The 20,274-nt window shown below is 43.8% G+C and overlaps 1 protein-coding gene across 1 annotated transcript in view; it reads right to left on the bottom strand.

Moving 5' to 3' along the window:
* Positions 1 to 20,274, bottom strand: part of CNBD2 (cyclic nucleotide binding domain containing 2) — a 49,443-nt gene that overhangs the window by 14,548 nt on the left and 14,621 nt on the right. Inside the window, exons 5-9 of the mRNA XM_070801585.1 lie at positions 14,184 to 14,340; positions 13,512 to 13,663; positions 11,524 to 11,662; positions 6,097 to 6,211; positions 192 to 369 (exon numbers count right to left, since the gene is read on the bottom strand). Of these exons, the coding sequence (XP_070657686.1) occupies positions 192 to 369; positions 6,097 to 6,211; positions 11,524 to 11,662; positions 13,512 to 13,663; positions 14,184 to 14,340 (741 nt within the window). The remainder of the gene's footprint in view (positions 1 to 191; positions 370 to 6,096; positions 6,212 to 11,523; positions 11,663 to 13,511; positions 13,664 to 14,183; positions 14,341 to 20,274) is intronic.

Genomic DNA, 20,274 nt, shown 5'->3' with positions numbered 1-20,274 from the left:
AGGCAAAGTCTTAACCACTGGACCAGCAGGGAAGTCCCCCTAGGCAGCCTTCTACAGACACCCCAATCTTTGGGGGAAAGTTGTGATTGCTATCTCTGCTCACCCCCAGCATACCTGACAGTCTGCCCTGTAAGTTATACCCCCTTTCAATCAGACTCTGAACCCTCCAATCTGTCAAGGGCAAAGCTTACTTGATTTTTGAGCCAAAGGTCTTTGGGAGAGTATTTCCTGAGGTTTTAATCTTCCTACTGAAGCTGGATCCTTCTTGCTCCTGGGCTTTCTGGAGATGAAAAAGCTTCAGAAAACTAAAATCCTGTACAGGATATGACCTGATCTGGAATTCCTTAAATCTCTCCACAGGAGATAAATCTGTTAGAGAAAGTATAAGAAAACACATTAACGACTCTTTCCATATATGAGGATAAAACTGGTGGTGTTTGGAGGTGTATCATAGTCTTCTGCATGGTGAGTCTGATGCACGGGGGAATTAAGAAAAATAGAAAAGAAAAATATTGTGGTTTCTGTGTATTTTTCCCTCTGGGCTGGGCCCTGAGCTAGAGCTTTATAACTATTACATCCAGATGAATGTCATTAGCCTGATTTAAGAGAGAAAATGAGAAGCAGAATTTAACACCCAGGAAAGGGCCGAAGGGCTTCCAGGTAAAGAATCTGCCTGCAATGCCAGAGACTCCGGTTCAATTTCTGAGTCGGGAAGATCCCCTGGAGAATGGATAGGCTACCCAATGCAGTATTCTTGGGCTTCGCTGGTGGCTCAGACGCTAAAGTGACTAAGCACAAAGGGCCAAAGCTTGAATTTGAACTCAGGTGTTTCTAATTCAAAGCTCATGTCTTTCCATTAACAGATCACATTTATCTGTTTTTTCAACTGGGACTGGGGGTAGGGGTAGCAATAAAAGATAAAGGGATGACCAGCCGTAAAACCCGGAGCATGTGCTACGCCTAGCACAGTGCCTGCACCACAACAGGCCCTCTGTGAGAATTATTAAGAAGATTTCCAAGAGAATACCACTCAGAAATGCTATGCTGAGTGAATGGAGCCAGGCGCTAAAAAGTACATACTGTGTGTACAATTCCATTTACATGAAGCCTTAGGAAAGACAAATGGAACATACAGTAATAGAAGACAGATAAGTAGTTGCCCAGGGCCAGGGGTGAAGGATAGAGATGGACTGGGAAGGGGCACAAGGGAACTTTTAGGGGTGCTAGAAATGTTCTATAACTTGGTTATAGAACCAAGTTATATGTGGTGGTTACAACAGATGTAAATTTGTAAAACTCATTGAACTATACACTTTAAATTTGTGTCTTTTATTTTATGAAAATAGAACCTTAATGACATTATTTTAAAAAACAGATCTCCTGAGAGTCCCCTGATGGCCTAGTAGTTACGCTTTCACTGCCATGGTAGGGGTTCAGTCCCTGCTCAGGGAACTAAGATCTCTCAGGCTGAGCAGCAAAGTCAAAAAAAAAAAAAAAAAGAGCCCCAGTGTTAGAATTAATTGTTAAAATTAAAATTAATGTTAGTAGAAGTAAATCCAAACTACACAAGGAGTAGTACTGGAAAAACAGAGCACGTGTTTTGTTTTTTTTTAAAAAAAAAAAAACCCTAAATACAACCTATTTAGAAGACGTAGCAATATTTATCAACATTTTAAATGCATTGCCAGTACACACTGGACCGATTACTTGATCCAGTGATTCTAAGAATTTATCCAATATGTTTCTGTGCACAAGTATGCAAAGATAAACACACCAGGAAATTCACCACAGTAGGGTAATAGCAAAAAACTGAAAATAACCCAAAGTATTTGTAAAATATAATTGGCTTAATTGTAGTATGTCCATACAAGAGAATAAAACTCAGCTATTAAGAACCACAGATCTAGATGTTTGCTTCCAACCAGAGTAAAAGGGACTAGATCCACTAGATCTACTCTCTCACCAGAAACTAATAAAATACTGGCCTGCTGCTGCTAAGTCACTTCAGTTGTATCCGACTCTGTGTGACCTCATAGACTGCAGCCCACCAGGCTCCCCCGTCCCTGGGATTCTCCAGGCAACAACACTGGAGTGGGTTGCCATTTCCTTCTCCAATGCATGAAAGTGAAAAGTGAAAGTGAAGTCGCTCAGTCGTGTCTGACCCTCAGTGACCCCATGGACTGCAGCTCACCAGGCTCCTCCGTCCATGGGATTTTCCAGGCAAGAGTACTGGAGTGGTGTGCCATTGCCTTCTCCGAAAATACTGGGCTAAATACACAGAAAAAACATGGTTTTCAAGACATTGGGCATCAGGCCATGAAGAATCATTATCCCTGCAAGATAGAAAACAAATGGGATGAGTTCTTCTATTGCCCCACCCGACCACCTGGAGGCTTTCTGGACAATGGTGCAGCGAAGGGAAACCCAGGAGGAGTCCAGCCATCTCTCCAAATTAACATGACAGAAGCGAGAGTGCCAGAGAAGACAAGGCAGCTGGAGTCCACAGAGTACAGTTCCGGAGAGGAGAGAGCTGCTCAAGAGAGAGGTCTGAAGATCTTCCAAGGGTCTCCTTCAGTCTCAGCTGAGCACTCAGCAACTCACATATAATGTCAGGAAACCACCAGCGGAATGCAACCACTAAGATGGCTCTCAGTGATCCCCACCTCCTAATGGCCACACAGGTGTGTACTGTCCTCCCATTAACTGTGGGCTGGACTTGATTCTAACAGACAGAATACAGCAGGAGTGACAGGATGTCACTTTTGAGACGAGGTTTTAAAGATTGTGGCTTTCGCCCTTGGGTATACTCTGTTCTCTCTCTCCAGGGGAAGCAAGCTGCCATGTCAGAAAAATAGCCCTGCAGAGATACTCACAAGATGAGGGACTAAGTAAAGTTTGCAAACAGCCATTAAATGACCTTGGAAGTGGGTCCCTCTTAACTGAGTCTTCACATGAGAACACAGCCCCTGAAAGACAGCTGCAACCTCACAAGAGAACTTGAGCCGAGGCACTTGGCTAAGCTATGCTCAAAATTCTGACCTACAAGATCTGAGAAATAATAAGTATTGTTTTAAGTCATTAAGTTTGGGATAATTTGTTCTGCAGTAATAGATACTGCATAGTAGTAATAGTAGTAATACCCAAGGCTGGGGAAAGAAACACCCAAAATGTTTAGAGGGATAAATCATCAGAGTTCTCAAAAGACCAGAAACAGTTCCTATTCCCAAAAGCTAGATTAGAAAGCCCCACAAGTAAAAACGGTTTTGTCTCGTAAATGGGACAAAACTAGCTCTAGATTAACTGCTCTGATCTTACCTACCAAAGCCTAAGTGCTAGTTTTTAAAAGATCAAAATATTTCCAAATAACTTACCTGCATCCCAGAACAAACCTCAGAAAGATTTACAGGAATTTTAAAATATGCAGCACCCAAACTTCAGTTTCTGGCATTCTGTAAAAATTTACCAAACATGCAAAGAAGTAGGAAAATATGAACCATATAAAGAGAAAAAAGCAAAGAATTGAAACTGACTCAGAAACGATACAGATGACAGAATTAATACGTAAAAACATTAAAATAGTTGCTATCATTGTGTTCCAAAGAGGAAATTTTGTGTACATTAAACAGAAAAATAGAAATTAGTTTTTAAAATACCCAAATCAAACTTCTAGATGTGAAAACTGCAAGGTCTGAAATGAAAAAATGTACTGGATAGGATTACTAGCAGATTAAACAGTGCAGATTAAACAATGCAGAAGAAAGACTGTTAAAGTCAAACACACAGCAATAAAAATTATTTAAAATGACAGAGGAAAAAAGACAACAGCAAAATATTATTAGAGTATCAGTAAAACAACTTCAAGCAGCCCAATATACATATGATTTGAGTCTTCAAAGTGGAAGAGAAAGATAGAAAAAAAAAGCATTTAAAAAATAATGGTTAAAGATTCCAAATCTGACGAAAAATATAAACCCAAAGATCCAAAAATTAAATGAGCCCCAAGCACAGAAACATGATGAAAATTTTTCCAAGGCACAGTGTAATCAAATTGCTTAAAACTGATAAAAAGAAAAAATTTAAACTAACCAGGGCAGGGTAGTGGTGATGATTTTACCACTTACATTGAATTGCTACATTGTACACCAGGAACTAACATACTGTTATGGGTCAGTTTTACTTCAAAAATAAACAAATGAACTCGTAGAAAAAGAGATCAGATTTGTGGTTACCAAAGGTGGAGTGTAAGGGGGAGAAGGAACTGGCTGAAGGTGGTCAAAGGTACAAACATCCAGTTATAAGAAAAATGCTAAGTAACAGAGGTGCAATGCACACGATTAATATAACTAACATCACTATATGTTATAAGAAAACTGACAAGAGTAAATCCTAAGAGTTCTTACCACAAGAAAATCTTTTTCTTCTTCTTTTATTTTGTATCTATGTGAAATGATTAATGTTCACTAAATTTACTGTGGTAATCATTCATGATGATTTGTAAGTCAAACCATCTTTCTGTTTACCTTAAACTTACATAGTGTTACATGTTAGTTGTATTTTGATAAACTGGAAGGAAAAATAACAGCCTCAACAAAAAGGCATATTATGTATAAAGGATATAAAAAGTTATGCAAAGAAATTATACAAAGATAAGAATGTTGGCAGACTTCTTACTGAAGACAATGTGAGCCAGAAGACAGACTTTAAGGCAAGTCTTTAAAATATTGAGCAAAAAAAAAAAAAAACCTGTAAATCCTGAATTCTGTACCCAACAAAAAATTTCTTTATAAAATTAATGCAAAATCATTCTTAAACATAGAAAAGCTGAAAGAAATGTTAAAGGAAGCACTTTGGGCAGAAAGAAACGGTACTATGGAAGTCTGATCTATACAAAGGTATGAAAAAAATCAGGAATGGTACCACATAAAGACAAAATAGTTTTGTTCTTAGTATTTAAATATGTTTAAAATATAATTATTTAAAGCAAAAATAATAACCATGTGTTGTAAGGTTTTTAACATATCTGAAGGTAGAATGCATGACGATAGCACATCTGAGAGGGGAGAGACACAAGTATACTGTTGCACGGTTCTGATTCTATACGTGAAATGGCATAATATCACTTGAAGGCAGCCTGTGATGAGTTAAAGGTATACGCAACAAAATACAAAGCAACCACTAAAATAACATGACAGAGCTAATAAGCCAACAAAGAAAATGAAATGGAATCACATAAAATAATCCAAAAGAAGCCAGGGGAGAAAAAGAATGTACTTAATACTGCTGAACAGTGTGCTTAAAAATAAAGATAGTAAACTTTATGTTATGTGTATTTTACCATAGTTAAAAAAAAAAAACTGGGGAAAAAAGTGTGAGATGTAGCTTTTTCTCTGGTGGATTAGCAATGGAAAAGAGAGAAAAAGAACTGACATGAGAAGAGAACTGAAATTTACTGAGTACCTCCTAGGCACTGTGCATACAAGATTTCCCCTCATTCAGCAGTAACCTCTGTGATAACGACAGTGAACATCAACTATGTACTAACACATCTAGGTAGTGTTCTAAGAGTGTTATATATTCATTTGCTTAACTTTATAACAAGCCTACATGGTAGAGACCAGAGTCTGCCTTACAGACTCTGAGGGCATCAGTGTGCAGGCACACAGAATCCCTTGCCCAGTGTTCACAGGGAATAAGAGAAGGACCCTGGATTCAAACAGTTTGGCCCCTAGGCTTATGCTCTTAACCACAACACACAGGGACAGACTCCAAGACACCAGGCCGAGGCCTGAGTACTCACCAAAGTCACCCTGCTAATCAGCGGAACTCACACACAGCTCTGGCTAGCTCCAGGCTATCTTTTCTCCACCCCTCTCCCTGGAAGAACCTGAGGCGGAGGGGAAAGGCTGAAAAGGGCTGCAGGGGTCAGCAGAGGCCTCACCTGGAGGCCGTGTGGACCCGGTTTCCATAGCTGGTAGAAGGTTATCTATCCTGCCATGCTTTTCTAGCTCTAGGTTTCTAAGATGCCGTGGACCAGGCACCAGGAAGCTGCAGGATCAAGCGCCCCCTGCTGGCTGCCGGATGTGGACGTCGGCTTACCCTTGAGGTGGATGTTTGGAGGTCCATCGTCTATGAGCTGCAGGTGCTCCCAGATCCACTTATGGTAGAAGGGCGAGCTCTCAAGGTCTATCAACCTCAGGACTTCACAAATGCCCTGGACACGTAAGGGACACAAGCAGAAGGGTCAACTCCAGCTCCAAGCAGGACAGGCTTTGAAGATAAGCTCTCTTTTGTTTTACTTGCTTCTCAAGTGGTTTGAGGTCCTTTTTAAAAATGAAAATGCTATCTACTCACAATTTAAAAATTCAAATAGCTAAACAGCACGAGAACTAAAAAAAAAAAAAAAATCACCATTAAGGATGTTATACGTTTAAAATTTTGATATATATTGTCAAACAACCCTCTAGTTACGTTAGATAAGTTTATACTCTCCCCAATAGTGCATAACAGAACCCATTGTAATACATCTGTATAGTACACTGACAACTTGGTTTTCACAGCCCTTTTAATCTTTCCTAATCCAAGAGATAAGATATGTCATTTTCCATATGCATTTCATATATTTATTAGACCTTAACTTTTTAAAAAAAAATTTGGCCACATCACACAGCTTGTGGGCTTTTAGTTCCCCAATTAGGAATTGAAGCCAGGCCCTTGTCAATGTAAGCATGGAGTCCTAACCACTAGAAAGTCAGGGAATTCCCAATCTTAATCTTTTTTAGTAGGAACTCTAAGAGACACATTAGGATTACTGTTCAAGATAGATTACTGTTGAAGAGATCAAACATTTTAATAAGCCCTTATTATATTCCAGGCATTGTGTTAGGAGCTTTATTCAACATTCATTCAACATTTATCCACCAGGAACTGCAGGTACTAGGAAAATACACATGAGCAGTTTTCTCTCTGGAAAGACTCTCATGGGTGTTTAATCGCATCTGAATCTGTGGAGAAAACAATTTCACCATGTGTTCCCAAATGATAAACTGTTCAAAATGAGTTGATTACGGACATTAATTATGTTTGCAATGCTAGCAGAAATCATGCTCTCCAACTTTGCCCAGGCCCCAAGGACGCCCAGCCACCCAAGGCCGATTTCTCCCTCTAGTGGCATTAAGAGTAAACTATCGGAGTGGGGACAACTGTTCAAACAGCTGGCCAGGTGGGAAATAAAAATGAGGAAAAAGAGCAGTCCCTTTAGACGCGGCGGGTGCTCTTCAACTCCAGCCAGAAGGGCCACACCAGAATACACCCTGGTGTTGCCTGATCTTCTGAATATTCAGAAGCAGCCAGAAATCAGAATTTTCATGTATTACAGAATCTTCACGTTAACAATTAGATCAGGGGTTTTGCTTCTTTGCCTACTCAGGCTTTTCTAGTTGTGGTTCCAGGGCTCCAGAGCGTGTGCACTCAGTAGTTGTGGTGGGATCTTAGTTCCCCAACTAGGGGTCAAACCCACGTCCCCTGTATTGGAAGGCAGATTCCTAACCACTGGAGCACCAGGGAAGTCCCGTAAGTTGGGTTTTAACAGAACACTGTAAGGGACTAGTCAACTCATCTGCTACTCAAGGAGCCCTCTACCTGCTGTCACTCTGTGACATCTATATTATTTTTCTCAGAATGAAATTCAAGCATCAGAAATCAGCTGTGATGCTTATTTAGAGGCAGATTTCCAGAGTTAATGAAGCAGAGTCTCTCGGATGAGGCAGGACTCTGCCTTTTTAAGAAGCACGCTAGGAGTTCTTTATGCATACCAAAATTTAAAACCTCTTCCCCTAGATCAGGCGCCCTCCAGCTTCAGTGCACATCAGAATCACTTGGAAGCAGAGGTCAGTGTTGTCAGAAGACAGAGTACTGAGCTCTCTCCTCCCAGAGTTTTGGGTTTACTAGCTCTTGCGATGGCCTAAGAATCTGAATTTTTTAGTGAGTTCCCAGGCAATGCCGATGCTGCTGGTCCAGCAACACTTCGAGAACCACTGGATAGATGATGACTGAGTGGCGTGAGCCTGTGCTAAACTAACCTCATCCTCACAGACTGTGAAGTACACAGTCTCATTTTACAGATGAAGAAATGAAGGCTCAACCAGAGTAAGAACTTTCTGTTAGTCAGGATGTCATTATCATGCTGATTAAAGTAAGTCTTGAATTTATACCCCTCACCACTCATCTCCCTCATCTTTCCTGGCTATATAGTATCAAAAGAGCTTAGAGTTAACTGGGGGGACACATGGCCTTCCTGGCTTTGGAGGCGATCACCCCAGAATTTTAGGAAAGAGGAAGCAGAAATCAGGGAAGAGAAGGAATAGTGAATTACTTAGGTTGGCCTTCCCAGGTGGCGCTAGTAGTTAAGAACCCGCCTGCCAATGCAGGAGATGTAAGAGATGTAGGTGTGATCCCTGGGTCGGGAAGATGCCCCGGAGAAGGAAATGGCAACCCACTCCAGTATCCTTGCCTGGGAAATTCCATGGACAGAGGAGCCTGGTGGGCTACAGTCCAGAGGGTCGCAAAAGAGTTGGACGTGACTTTGAGACTAAATAACACTATGCATATCAGAACTTCACCTCTTCATCATGATGAATCTATGATGAGTCTTTCTTAAATACTGGAAAAACATTTCCTTAATTTTGTTCTCTTTACAATGTAACAGCTAGAGACCCAGCCCACTGTGGAATTTAATCTGCATTATAAGTATTTTCTGTATAGCTTTCTTAAGACAGTCAGCAAAGTCATAAATCAAGACCTGACTTAAGAGTGTCTGCCTATCTTCCTTGCATACATACTTCCACTATGGCTGACTTTCAGCTACCAGTGGGAAGTCACTGAACATGGAGTTGAGAAGAGATGTGCACAGTGGTTTAGATTTCCACCACACGGATACGACAGGAAAAGTAACCTCAAGCACACAGATAATAGTAAAATGCAGTAACGCCCGGGAATGTTACGTTTTTCAGTATTAATAGCCTTGTTTTCAATATAATATATTTAATTGTAATTAAATAAATAAATTCCTGAGAACTTAACAGTCAGCTCTCACCGGCCAGGAGGAGCCAGCTCCAGCACACAACCCATCTTGACCCTGCTTTTGTCCAAGGGCCCTATATTTCAAGACTCAGCCCCCACCTCACCTTCTCCAGGAAGCCCTCCTGAGAGCCTTTGGCCTTTAAAGAGTTTCCTATTCACCAAGTTTGCACTAATTGCTTGGTAACTGGCACTGACAACTTTGTCTACACACAGAATCTAGTGGAAAATATATATAAGGAGACAGAACCAGCCTTTTCCACCTTTGTATCCCTCCAGCGCCTGAACCAATGTGTCATGACCTTGGCAAAAACTTGCCAAACGTTTGTGTTGGTTTAACATGTAAAGCACAGGTATGTGGGAGACACTAACAGTCCAGGGGCAGAGTGCTGGCTCTGCCACTTACTAGCTGGGTGGCCTTTCCTAAGGCATCTTAGCCTCAGCTTCCTCAGCTGTAAACTTGGAATAATAAAACCTTCCTGGTAGAGCTCTGGTGAAGATTTATGGTGGAATGGTACTTGGTACACGGCTATTCATCAAAGCACTGTTTGAAACAGCAAGTGTTGAGATAACCTAAATGTCCCTCAATTAGGGAACTGATTAGATAAATGAAAATACAACCATACAGTAAAATACTACACAATGTTAAGAGAGAATGAGTAAGTTCTTTAGGTACTGATATGGAACAACCTACAGAAACACTTATAAATGAAACAGCAAAGTGCAGAGAGTCTGTATATGGTGATATGACTTATGAAAAAAAGGAAAAACCACCCACATGCATTTGCCTGTGTACACAGACAACGTATGCAGAACAGAGACAAGAAACTGGTGCCAGGGGTGATCTGTGAGGAGGGATTGTCTGGGGAAGAGAGGGGAAAGGGAGACATCAGTCTTGTGAGTCTTTTGAATTTTGAACCATGTGAAGTACTACCTATTCCAAAGTAAACCAAAACAAGATTAATGATGCTAGTAGAACTCCTAGCACAAGAGTGAAGAGCCCCTCCCCCCAAAGTGGTGGTTTTGATGATGAGGATGGTGGTGGTGATAACGAGCTACTCAGGGGTTTGAGCAGAGTCAACAGTTGACAGAAAGGTGGACTCAAGTCAATCCCAAGCCCCAGCTTCCAGGAAAAGGAGCCTTGGGGTCAGACAGACCTGGGTTCAACCCTGCCTCTGCCCCTGATCAACCGCGTGAACTTGAACAAGCCACTTAACACTGTCCCTTTCGTGTCTATAAAATAGGAATGATGACAATAGCAACATCCTTTGGTTACACAGTAAACACACAATAAATTTTAAATTTTCTTTTCATTATCAACCAACAGAGAAGTTGGCAAAGGACATAAAACAATTCGCAAAATACAAAATTTAGATAGTAAACAAATAGGATTAATCTCATTAGTAATCAGAAAAACTATGTAAATTAAATTCTCAAAGAGGTAGTAACCGTACCTATTAAATTATTGCAAAAGACAAAATTTATATAGTAAACAGGATTAATCTCGCTAATAATCTAAAAGAATATATATAAGTTAAATCCTCAAAGAGGTAGTAACTGTCACCTATTAAATTAAAAAAACCTTTGAAAGAGTGACTGGCAGAGGTTGGTGGCACTGGCAAAGCTGTATGTTGCTGAGAGCTAGAGAAAGTGGAGCCCTCCTTCTGGAAAGCAATTTGCTCTGAGGGTCAAAAAAACAGTGATTCTAAGAAATATCACTTTTGAAAATCTATTCTGAGGGGATGAGCTCATTTTCTCTTCTTCCTGGAAAGTTTTATAATATGGTCATTATCACTTTTACAATTTTAAGATTATAATTTTTAAAAGTGATCTGGAATCCTTAAAATTTAATTGCCAAATGCATAATTTAAATATGTATCTATAAATAAACACATAGATGAGCTCAAGGAAAGACAACCCAACACTCGCCTTCTTTCGAATGGAACAGCTCTGTATTTTAACGATCACAGAAACCCTCTGAGGGTGGGAGGCCAAAGCGTCCTTTGCTTGTTTAAACTCAGACGTGCGTATGTGCTTAATCACTCAGTTGTGACTCTTTGCGACCCCATGGACTGAAGCCATCAGGGTCCTTTGTCCAAGGAATTTTCCAAGCAACTAGGATGTGGGTGCTCAGAAAAGGATGTGTTGGGACTTCCCTGGTGGTCTAGTGGTTGGGAACTCACCTTCCAATGCAGGGGGAGGGGCTCAATCCCTGCTCAGGGAACAAAGATCCCACATGCCTCATGGCCAAAAGAACAAAACATTAAAAAAGAAAAGAAACAATATTGTAACAAATTCAATATAGACTTTTAAAAAATGGTCCAGGGCAAAAAAAAAATAAAAAAAAGGAGGTATTACAAACCAGGGCTCCACCCAGTCACCTGGCCACAGGATGTCAAATTAGCCATGCTCTCCTTAGCTTCACCACCCCCACCCCAGACCTCTCACCTCACAGACAAACATGATGGAGGACGATTCTATAAAGTCCTTTGAGATCAGCTGCCCGTAGGAGAACTTCTCTACCTTCCCCAGGACTACGAGCTTCCAGAGCGTCTCATCGGACCAGGAGTGAAACAGGTCCATCTTCCTGAGGGGAAAAGCCTGTGAGACTTCCTCACTGTCCGTCACGGCAGAGGCCTAGCACTTGGAGATTCCCGGAAAGGGAGTGTGTGCTCCTGCTCTGGCAAAGGCCTGAAGTGGGCGACTTCGTACCCATCCTGCTCGCGAGCCCCGCCTGCAGCGGCCTCCTGGCACTTGTCCTTTGCTCTCCTGCCCTCTTCTTCTCAAGGCCCTGCCCTCCAACTGCTCCCCTCACTGCACCTCAGAGGCAGCTGAGCTTTTGGGGCTTTGCTTCTCTTTCAATCCTCTCTCCAGAAGCTTCTTCCAGCTGAATCCCCCACTCACCTGGCTACCACTAAACTGCTCCCATTCCAAGGAATACCCAAGAGTTCCTCGCTTCAGCTGTCCTCTCTCCCAGCCCAGCAGTCCAGGCCTTGCCTCTGGTTTGGGCAGCTCATTCCAACCCGTCTCCCTCCTCCAGTCTACTGACTGCCAGTCCTCAGCCCTGGGCCAGGGGATGGCGGAGGTCAGGACCCTCTTCTTTTGGCTTGTTGGTGCCCTAAGGTGGAAGGCCCACCCCCCGATGACCACCCCTTCTTTGACCTCTAACCTAGTATACCATAAATCACAGGCTTGCCTTCCCTCATAGGTGGCCCCACTGGGCTGCTATTAAGCATCACAGATCTTTTCTCAGCTCCAAATTATGATCTCAGAACTCAGGTGACTCAAGCCTCAAGCTGGGGGTGGGGGCAATGAGCTCCATCGGGGCATCAAAGGGGAACAGGGTTGGCACCGTGTCCAAGGAGGAGAAGGGTCTGGAGACAAGGAGGAAAGCAGGGCCACCAGAGAAGGAGCTCCTCCTGGGCCAAGACTGGGCCACACACTTCCCATGAACATGGCACTGGATTCTTACAATGACCTCGGAGAGAGGAATCCTGATTCCCACTTTCCAAGGCAGGAGACGAAAGCCCAGGGAAGTGAAGTGACCTATCGAGAGTCCTGTGGCAGATAAACCTAAGAGCTGCGATTAGAACATGGCCCTATTTTTCTTCCACTGTATGAAAATATGAACTGCCCCTCCCTTCAGGACTGAGTCCACCCTTGAAGGGCTGCGGCCGCTTCATGGAGGTGCCTCTCTTAGCTCCAGCCCGCAGAGGCCAGAGCCCTCTGCCCATCACACTTCTCTCTGCCCCTGCATCCCTACCACCTGTATTCTTGGTGCCAGCATGGATGCTGCAATTGATTTTCACTCTTTTCCTCAAGGCGAGGAACTAAAGATAATTGGATAAGCACCTGGCTGTGCCTGGCACTGTGACAACAGAGAGAAGACGATGGTGAAGAAGGCAGAGGTCCGTCCTTGCCACCGAGTTGCTTGCTTACTGTCTGATGGCGCAAGAATTATAGTTTGGATGGGGCTTTAAGGAAACACAGGGTGTGATAGAGGCACCCACTCTATTCTGGGGTGCAAGGAGGTGGCCTTGGTGAGGGAGGCGGGCCAGTGAAGCCTGGGGACTTCTAAGTCAGACATTCTGGACACATCACCATCCTGAGCTTCGCTTCCTTCACTATGAACTGGGGAGAATGAGAAACAACACCGTGGGATTGAAAGTTTACATGAGAAAAAGTGGGTGGTGCAAAGGACTGAGCACCCCATCTCCCAACAAGTGTGCAAAGCATGTTACCATCCCATTAAGAAAGGGAAATTTGAGCTGTGGCCTGAAGATACAGTAGGAGTTTGCTAGACAGAAAAGTTGAAGTTGGGTGGGAGGTCCCAAAGAGCATTTCAGGCAGAGAGAATGGCACCCAGTGTTCCCCATCGGGCCGAGGACAAAGGTACCTAAGAAACACAGGAGGAAGATGCTGGCTGGTGGAATTACCTAAAAAATTCAAACCGAAGCTGAGCGTCCTTTTTAACTTCTTGGTCCAGCTTATTCGCCAGGAAATCCTCTCGGTCGACAACCAAGAACTCCGTTTCTTCCATACAGACCACAGTGGCCCTTCTCACTGTGGAGCTGAGAGAGCCCATTTCCTGTTGAATGGACAGGAGCACAGGCAAATGAGAGGCACTCCGAGCCTTCTGTCTGCAGCCTTGACCACCTCTTCCCCGCTTCCATCTCCCCCTAGAAATCTCTCCTCCCCAGAATGCGGGTTCCCTGGCCCATCCTGTGCCCCTGCTCACTCCCTGCTGCTGTGGATCGACCCCCTGCTCCCCCACCACCCACTGCCATATGCTGCCTGTGGAAAAAGAGGCAACCAGGCTTGACCAAGGCAGGGAGAGGAAGCTGGAGAGGCCTCGCTGAGGGCTCACTGCATCTCTGGGGGTTACAGAGGGAACATACTCCTTAAAACATCACACATGAAGTGGTTGGACTTGGACATGACCAGGCCCAACTCAATCGGCACTTGACAGGTGAGGGCGTGGTGACCCACAACACGGCAGGGACTCGCACAAAGTAGAAGGTAGGACTGGGCCTGGCCTGGGGGTTCCAGCAGGAGTCCTGTCACCCCCAACCCCTCCCCAGGAGGGCAGACCCTTCCCCCATGCTCACCCCGAAACAGCTGCCCTTTTGCAGCAACGTTGGGTGGGGATCCAGGAAGGCACTGCTGCCATCCTCGTCCTCCGTCACGGCCACCGTGCCCAGGTAGATAAAATAAAAGCTGTTGCCCCTCTGGCCCTTCTTGACGATCACACGCCTGCGACCAAACCTGGGGAAAGACCATGGCCGGTTGGTCCCGTAGCAACACAGAGTCTGGTCCCTGCCAGGAGGAGGTCTAGATGGTCTGCTCTTTGTTCTGGAGTGTGAAGGCACAGATGGGCTTCCCAGGTGGCACTAATGATAAAGAACCCACCTGCCAGTGCAGGAGACCTAAGAGACTCGGGTTCGATCCCTGGGTCAGGAAGATCCCCTGGAAGAGGACATAGCAACCCATGCCAGTATTCTTGCCTGGAGAATTCCAAGGACCGAGGAGCCTGGCGGGCTGCAGTCCATAGGGTTGCAAAGAGTTGGACATGACTGAAGCGACTGAGCACGCACGCACACCTGAAAACACAGATGGGGCTAGAGGGACCTCAGAACTGCCCAGCCCCAGCTCCATCAAGCTTGACCTCTTCACTAACATGTGTCCAGTTCCCACCTCCATTAGACGGAAGCTTCAGGAGAATACAGCCTTTGTCAGTCTGCTTAGGCATCGAAGTAAATGCTCAACGAATGGTCATTGAATAAATGAATGAACAACTGCTGGAAGCAATGGATGAGTAGCTAAATGATTAAGAGCACTGGCTTTAGAGTCAAACTAGGATCCAAATCCTGGTTCTGCCCTTAGCTGTGTGATAGCAGGTAACTCATATCCCCTCTCTGAGCCTCAGTTTCTCCTGTCTGTAAAATGGAGATGAGCATATATAGAAAGAGATGGATAAAGAGATGGATCATTTATTATGATCCCTAACAGCTCACTATGGATGGAGGTTCGTGACATTGTACAGGAGACAGGGATCAAGACCATCCCCATGGAAAAGAAATGCAAAGAAGCAAAATGGCTGTCTGGGGAGGCCTTACAAATAGCTGTGAAAAGAAGAGAAGCGAAAAGCAAAGGAGAAAAGGAAAGATATAAGCATCTGAATGCAGAGTTCCAAAGAATAGCAAGAAGAGATAAGAAAGCCTTCCTCAGCCATCAATGCAAAGAAATAGAGGAAAACAACAGAATGGGAAAGACTAGAGATCTCTTCAAGAAAATCAGAGAAACCAAGGGAACATTTCATGCAAAGATGGGCTTGATAAAGGACAGAAATGGTATGGACCTAACAGAAGCAGAAGATATTAAGAAGAGGTGGCAAGAATACACAGAAGAACTGTACAAAAAAGATCTTCACGACCCAGATAATCATGATGGTGTGATCACTCACCTAGAGCCAGATATCCTGGAATGTGAAGTCAAGTGGGCCTTAGAAAGCATCACTACGAACAAAGCTAGTGGAGGTGATGGAATTCCAGTTGAGCTATTTCAAATCCTGAAAGATGATGCTGTGAAAGTGCTCACTCAATATGCCAGCAAATTTGGAAAACTCAGCAGTGGCCACAGGACTGGAAAAGGTCAGTTTTCATTCCAATCCCAAAGAAAGCCAATGCCAAAGAATGCTCAAACTACTGCACAATTGCACTCATCTCACACACTAGTATAGTAATGCTCAAAATTCTCCAAGCCAGGCTTCAGCAATACGTGAACCGTGAACTTCCTGATGTTCAAGCTGGTTTTAGAAAAGGCAGAGAAACCAGAGACCAAATTGCCAACATTCGCTGGATCATCGAAAAAACAAGAGAGTTCCAGAAAAACATCTATTTCTGCTTTATTGACTATGCCAAAGCCTTTGACTGTGTGGATCACAATCAACTGTGGAAAATTCTGAAAGAGATGGGAATACCAGACCACCTGATCTGCCTCTTGAGAAATCTGTATGCAGGTCAGGAAGCAACAGTTAGAACTGGACATGGAACAACAGACTGGTTCCAAATAGGAAAAGGAGTACGTCAAGACAGTATACTGACACCCTGCTTATTTAACTTATATGCAGAGTACATCATGAGAAATGCTGGGCTGGAAGAAGCACAAACTGGAATCAAGATTGCCAGAAGAAATATCAATAACCTCAGATATGCAGATGACACCACCCTTATGGCAGACAGTGAAGAGGAACTAAAAAGCCTCTTGACGAAGGTGAAAGAGGAGAGTGAAAAAGCTGGCTTAAAACTCAACATTCAGAAAACGAAGATCATGGCATCTGGTCCCATCACTTCATGGGAAATAGATGGGGAAACAGTGGAAACAGTGTCAGACTTTATTTTGGGGGGCTCCAAAATCACTGCAGATGGTGACTGCAGCCATGAAATTAAAAGACGCTTACTCCTTGGAAGAAAAGTTATGACCAACCTAGATAGCATATTCAAAAGCAGAGACATTACTTTGGCAACAAAGTTCCGTCTAGTCAAGGCTATGGTTTTTCCTGTGGTCATGTATGGATGTAAGAGTTGGACTGTGAAGAAAACTGAGCGCCGAAGAATTGATGCTTTTGAACTGTGGTGTTGGAGAAGACTCTTGAGAGTCCCTTGGACTGCAAGGAGATCTAACCAGTCCATTCTGAAGGAGATCAGCCCTGGGATTTCTTTGGAAGGAATGATGCTAAAGCTGGAACTCCAGTACTTTGGCCACCTCATGCGAAGAGCTGACTCACTGGAAAAGACTCTGATGCTGGGAGGGATTGGGGGCAGGAGAAGGGGACAACAGAGAATGAGATGGCTGGATGGCATCACTGACTCAATGGACGTGAATCTGAGTGAACTCCAGGAGTTGGTGATGAACAGGGAGGCCTGGCGTGCTGCGATTCATGGGGTCGCAAAGAGTCGGACACGACTGAGCAACTGAACTGAACTGAACTGAACTGAATAGCTCACTACCCAACTAAGAACTTTTAGAGCAGAGGTAGCCGGGTTCAAAGCAAACTAAGAGTTCTTAAGCTCAGAGGAGGATAGTTTCTATATTTCAAATGCAAGTTCAGACCACACCTCTTTTAATATTTATTCATCCATTCAATAAGTTAGACAAATACCAGTGGTGTCTACCAGGCATAGTGATTAAGGACACAAATCTTGTTCTCAAAATTACAGTTAAGTACAGGTAGTAAATAAGATTTTAAAATGCTTTAAAATGAGAATTCCCTGGTGGTTCAGCGGTTAGGACTTTACACTTTCACTGCCTGGGTTCAGTCCGTGGTCAAGGAACCAAGATCCTGCAAGCTGCAAGGCATGGCCAAAAAAAAAAAATTACTTTAGGAGAGGCTAATTCAGAAGCACAGAGAAAGGGCACTTAACCCAATTTAGGAAGACCAGAGAGGCCTCCAGGATAGTGAGTGGAGTCATCCAGGGTGACAGAGAGATGGAAGAGACTCCTAGGCAGAGGGACCACCATGTCCAAAGGCAGAGAGAGCTGGAAGCCTGCACATTCAGAGAAACAGCAGTAAGCTCCAGCAGAGGGGACAATGTACAAACCAGAGGCTTCATCAACAGAGGAAAGAGGAGACAGCCCAGATAACAGTGACTAGATTGGAGAAGGCAGGCATATTCAGCCGGGAAAGAAGACTCTGGGGATAAGAGAACACAGGCCAGCCTTTATTCCAGGGTAGACCCTCAGAGATCATCCAGCTCATCCAACATTTGCGGGGTGAAGAAAGATCTCTCTTATAGCAGATATCTGTTTCTTTTTTTTTTTTTTTTTTCTGTCCAGCATCTGGTCACCGTTTTCCACCCGCTGGTTTTTGGTTTTCTTGGTTTAATTTCTTTTTGGCTGTGCTAGGTCTTTGTGTCAGTGCCTGGACTTCTCCTTGCAGTGGCTTCTCTTTTTGTGGAGCATTCTCATTCTTGTGTGCTTCTCTGGAGCACTGGCTCAGTTGTGGCATACGGGCTTAATTGTTCCACGGCATGTGGGATCTTTCTGGACCAGGGATCCCACACAGAACAGAGACTGTGCACTGCATTAGCAGGCAGATTCCTAACCACTCAACCACCAGGGAAGTCCAGCCCTGATTTTACTTTAGGGGAAACACCTTTTCTTGACTCTCAGGCAATCAGAACATCACTGACCAATTGGTGATTCAAGTGAGGTCAATCTGGTTCAAAAAAAACTAATCCCAAGGCTCTGACTTAACTGGGAAGAGGTAACTCCTTTGTCCAATGGACTGAACGTGGACAGATGGAAGCCTGGAGCTGTGGCTGTCATAGGGGCTGGCTACATGAAGTGGGAGTCTCAGCCAGAGACCTTCCTTTGCATTTGTATTTGCATAAGCTGCTTATGCAAATGAAGTGCCAAGAGATGGAGAGAGACAGACACAGACTGTGGGTCACTGGTGACACTAAGCCCCTGGATCCAGCTGAGCCTGAAGCTGGAGGACTATCCCAGGACTTTTCAGATATATGAGCCATCAACACATTTCCCTAGGCTGGATTTTCTGTCACTTTCTAGTGGAAGAATCCTATTTGATCTGCTAACCCCCAGTCTCAGAAATAACAAGCAACCAGCAGAGAGCTTTAATAATCATGACCTCCTGATGTTCACAAAAAACCTGGAGATTTCATATTATTGTCTTCATTTCCCCCATGGGAATTGTAGGCTCAGAAAGGTTAAGTGGCTTGCCTGAGGTCACACCAGGGCAGATGGGACATTAAATTCCAGAGCTTCTGGGCCTGTGCTTCTTTTTCTTTCTGTGACACCATTCTGCCTGCTATCAAATCTTACAGTTAAGACAGCAGTGATACCCTCTCTTCTCCCCTGGACTGGAGCAAAGAAGATGGTTCCCCCTGCCTGCAATGTCCTGTTTACAACTCCACCTGTCAAATCTACCTGCTCAAATGCTACCTTTTCTGTGAAACTCCCTTGGCCACATCAGCTGGAAGGTTACCTCTCTTCCCTGGCTTTTATTATCTGTGAGATGGACCCTGCATTGGTAATGAAGGGTCCATTTAGTTAGTGGTGGTTATGCCCTAGACTGTGACCTCTATGAAGCTTCCTTCATAGAACACAAACCTATAGTGAGCTTGCTGCTACTGTTAAGTCACTTCAGTCGTGTCCAACTCTGTGCAATCCCATAGATGGCAGTCCACCAGGCTCCCCCGTCCCTGGGATTCTCCAGGCAAGAACACTGGAGTGGGTTACCATTTCCTTCTCCAGTGCATGAAAGTGAAAAGTGAAAGTGAAGTCACTCAGTCGTGACCGACTCTTAGCGACCCCACGGACTGCAGCCTACCAGGCTCCTCTGCCCATGGGATTTTCCAGGCAAGAGTACTAGAGTGGGGTGCCATTGCCTTAAGATTTTCAAGACAAGTCTTACCTCAAATATTCTACTAGGCTGCCCCCCTGAGGCCACTGAAATTTCCTGGAAATAATGTGGAAATACCACAAAAGCACCTCTTAGGCTTCTCTACAACAAGGGATTTACTCGGTCCTTTCTTTGTGTCATGGACCAACTGACAATCTGGTGAATGCTTCACAAAACAATGTTTTAAATGTATAAAAGAAAATATAGCAGAATTACAGTCAACAAAAATCTAAGTTTGTGATACAGCAATATATCTGCCTCTTTCTGCAAAACAAGAGCTAGCAACAGACCTAATAACTACCATCTTTTCAAAGATGTGATAAATGTAAATTGGCTTTTGAGAAATCTGCAACATCTTAAATATGTGATAATATCTCTAAGTTCTTTTGGTTAAAAAAATTATATGGTGGTTTGTTACCTACATTCATGACTGAAGGAAATGATAAATTTAAGAGGGCAATGAAAAAAGATATAATATTTTTTCTCATCCAAGTTCACAGACCCTTTCCTAGTTGTTCCTACCTGGATGAAGTACCTCATCTGTGATCCCTTCTGGCTTTTAAGGTCTGAATTTGAGTCTCAGCTCTGCTACTTATTTAGGGGGTGAACTCAGATGAGTCATTCCCCTCACTTTGCCAACAAAGGTCCATCTAGTCAAACCTATAGTTTTCCCAGTTGGTGTGTGAGAGTTGGACTATAAAGAAAGCTGGCCACCAATGAATTGATGCTTTCATATTGTGGTGCTGGAGAAGACTCTTGAGAGTCCTGTGGACAAT

This window comes from Bos indicus, chromosome 13 (assembly GCF_029378745.1).
Source record: "Bos indicus isolate NIAB-ARS_2022 breed Sahiwal x Tharparkar chromosome 13, NIAB-ARS_B.indTharparkar_mat_pri_1.0, whole genome shotgun sequence".
Lineage (NCBI taxonomy): Eukaryota > Metazoa > Chordata > Mammalia > Artiodactyla > Bovidae > Bos > Bos indicus.
The sequence above is the reverse complement of the archived record's forward strand: the minus strand, read 5'-3'. Positions and strand labels throughout refer to the sequence as shown.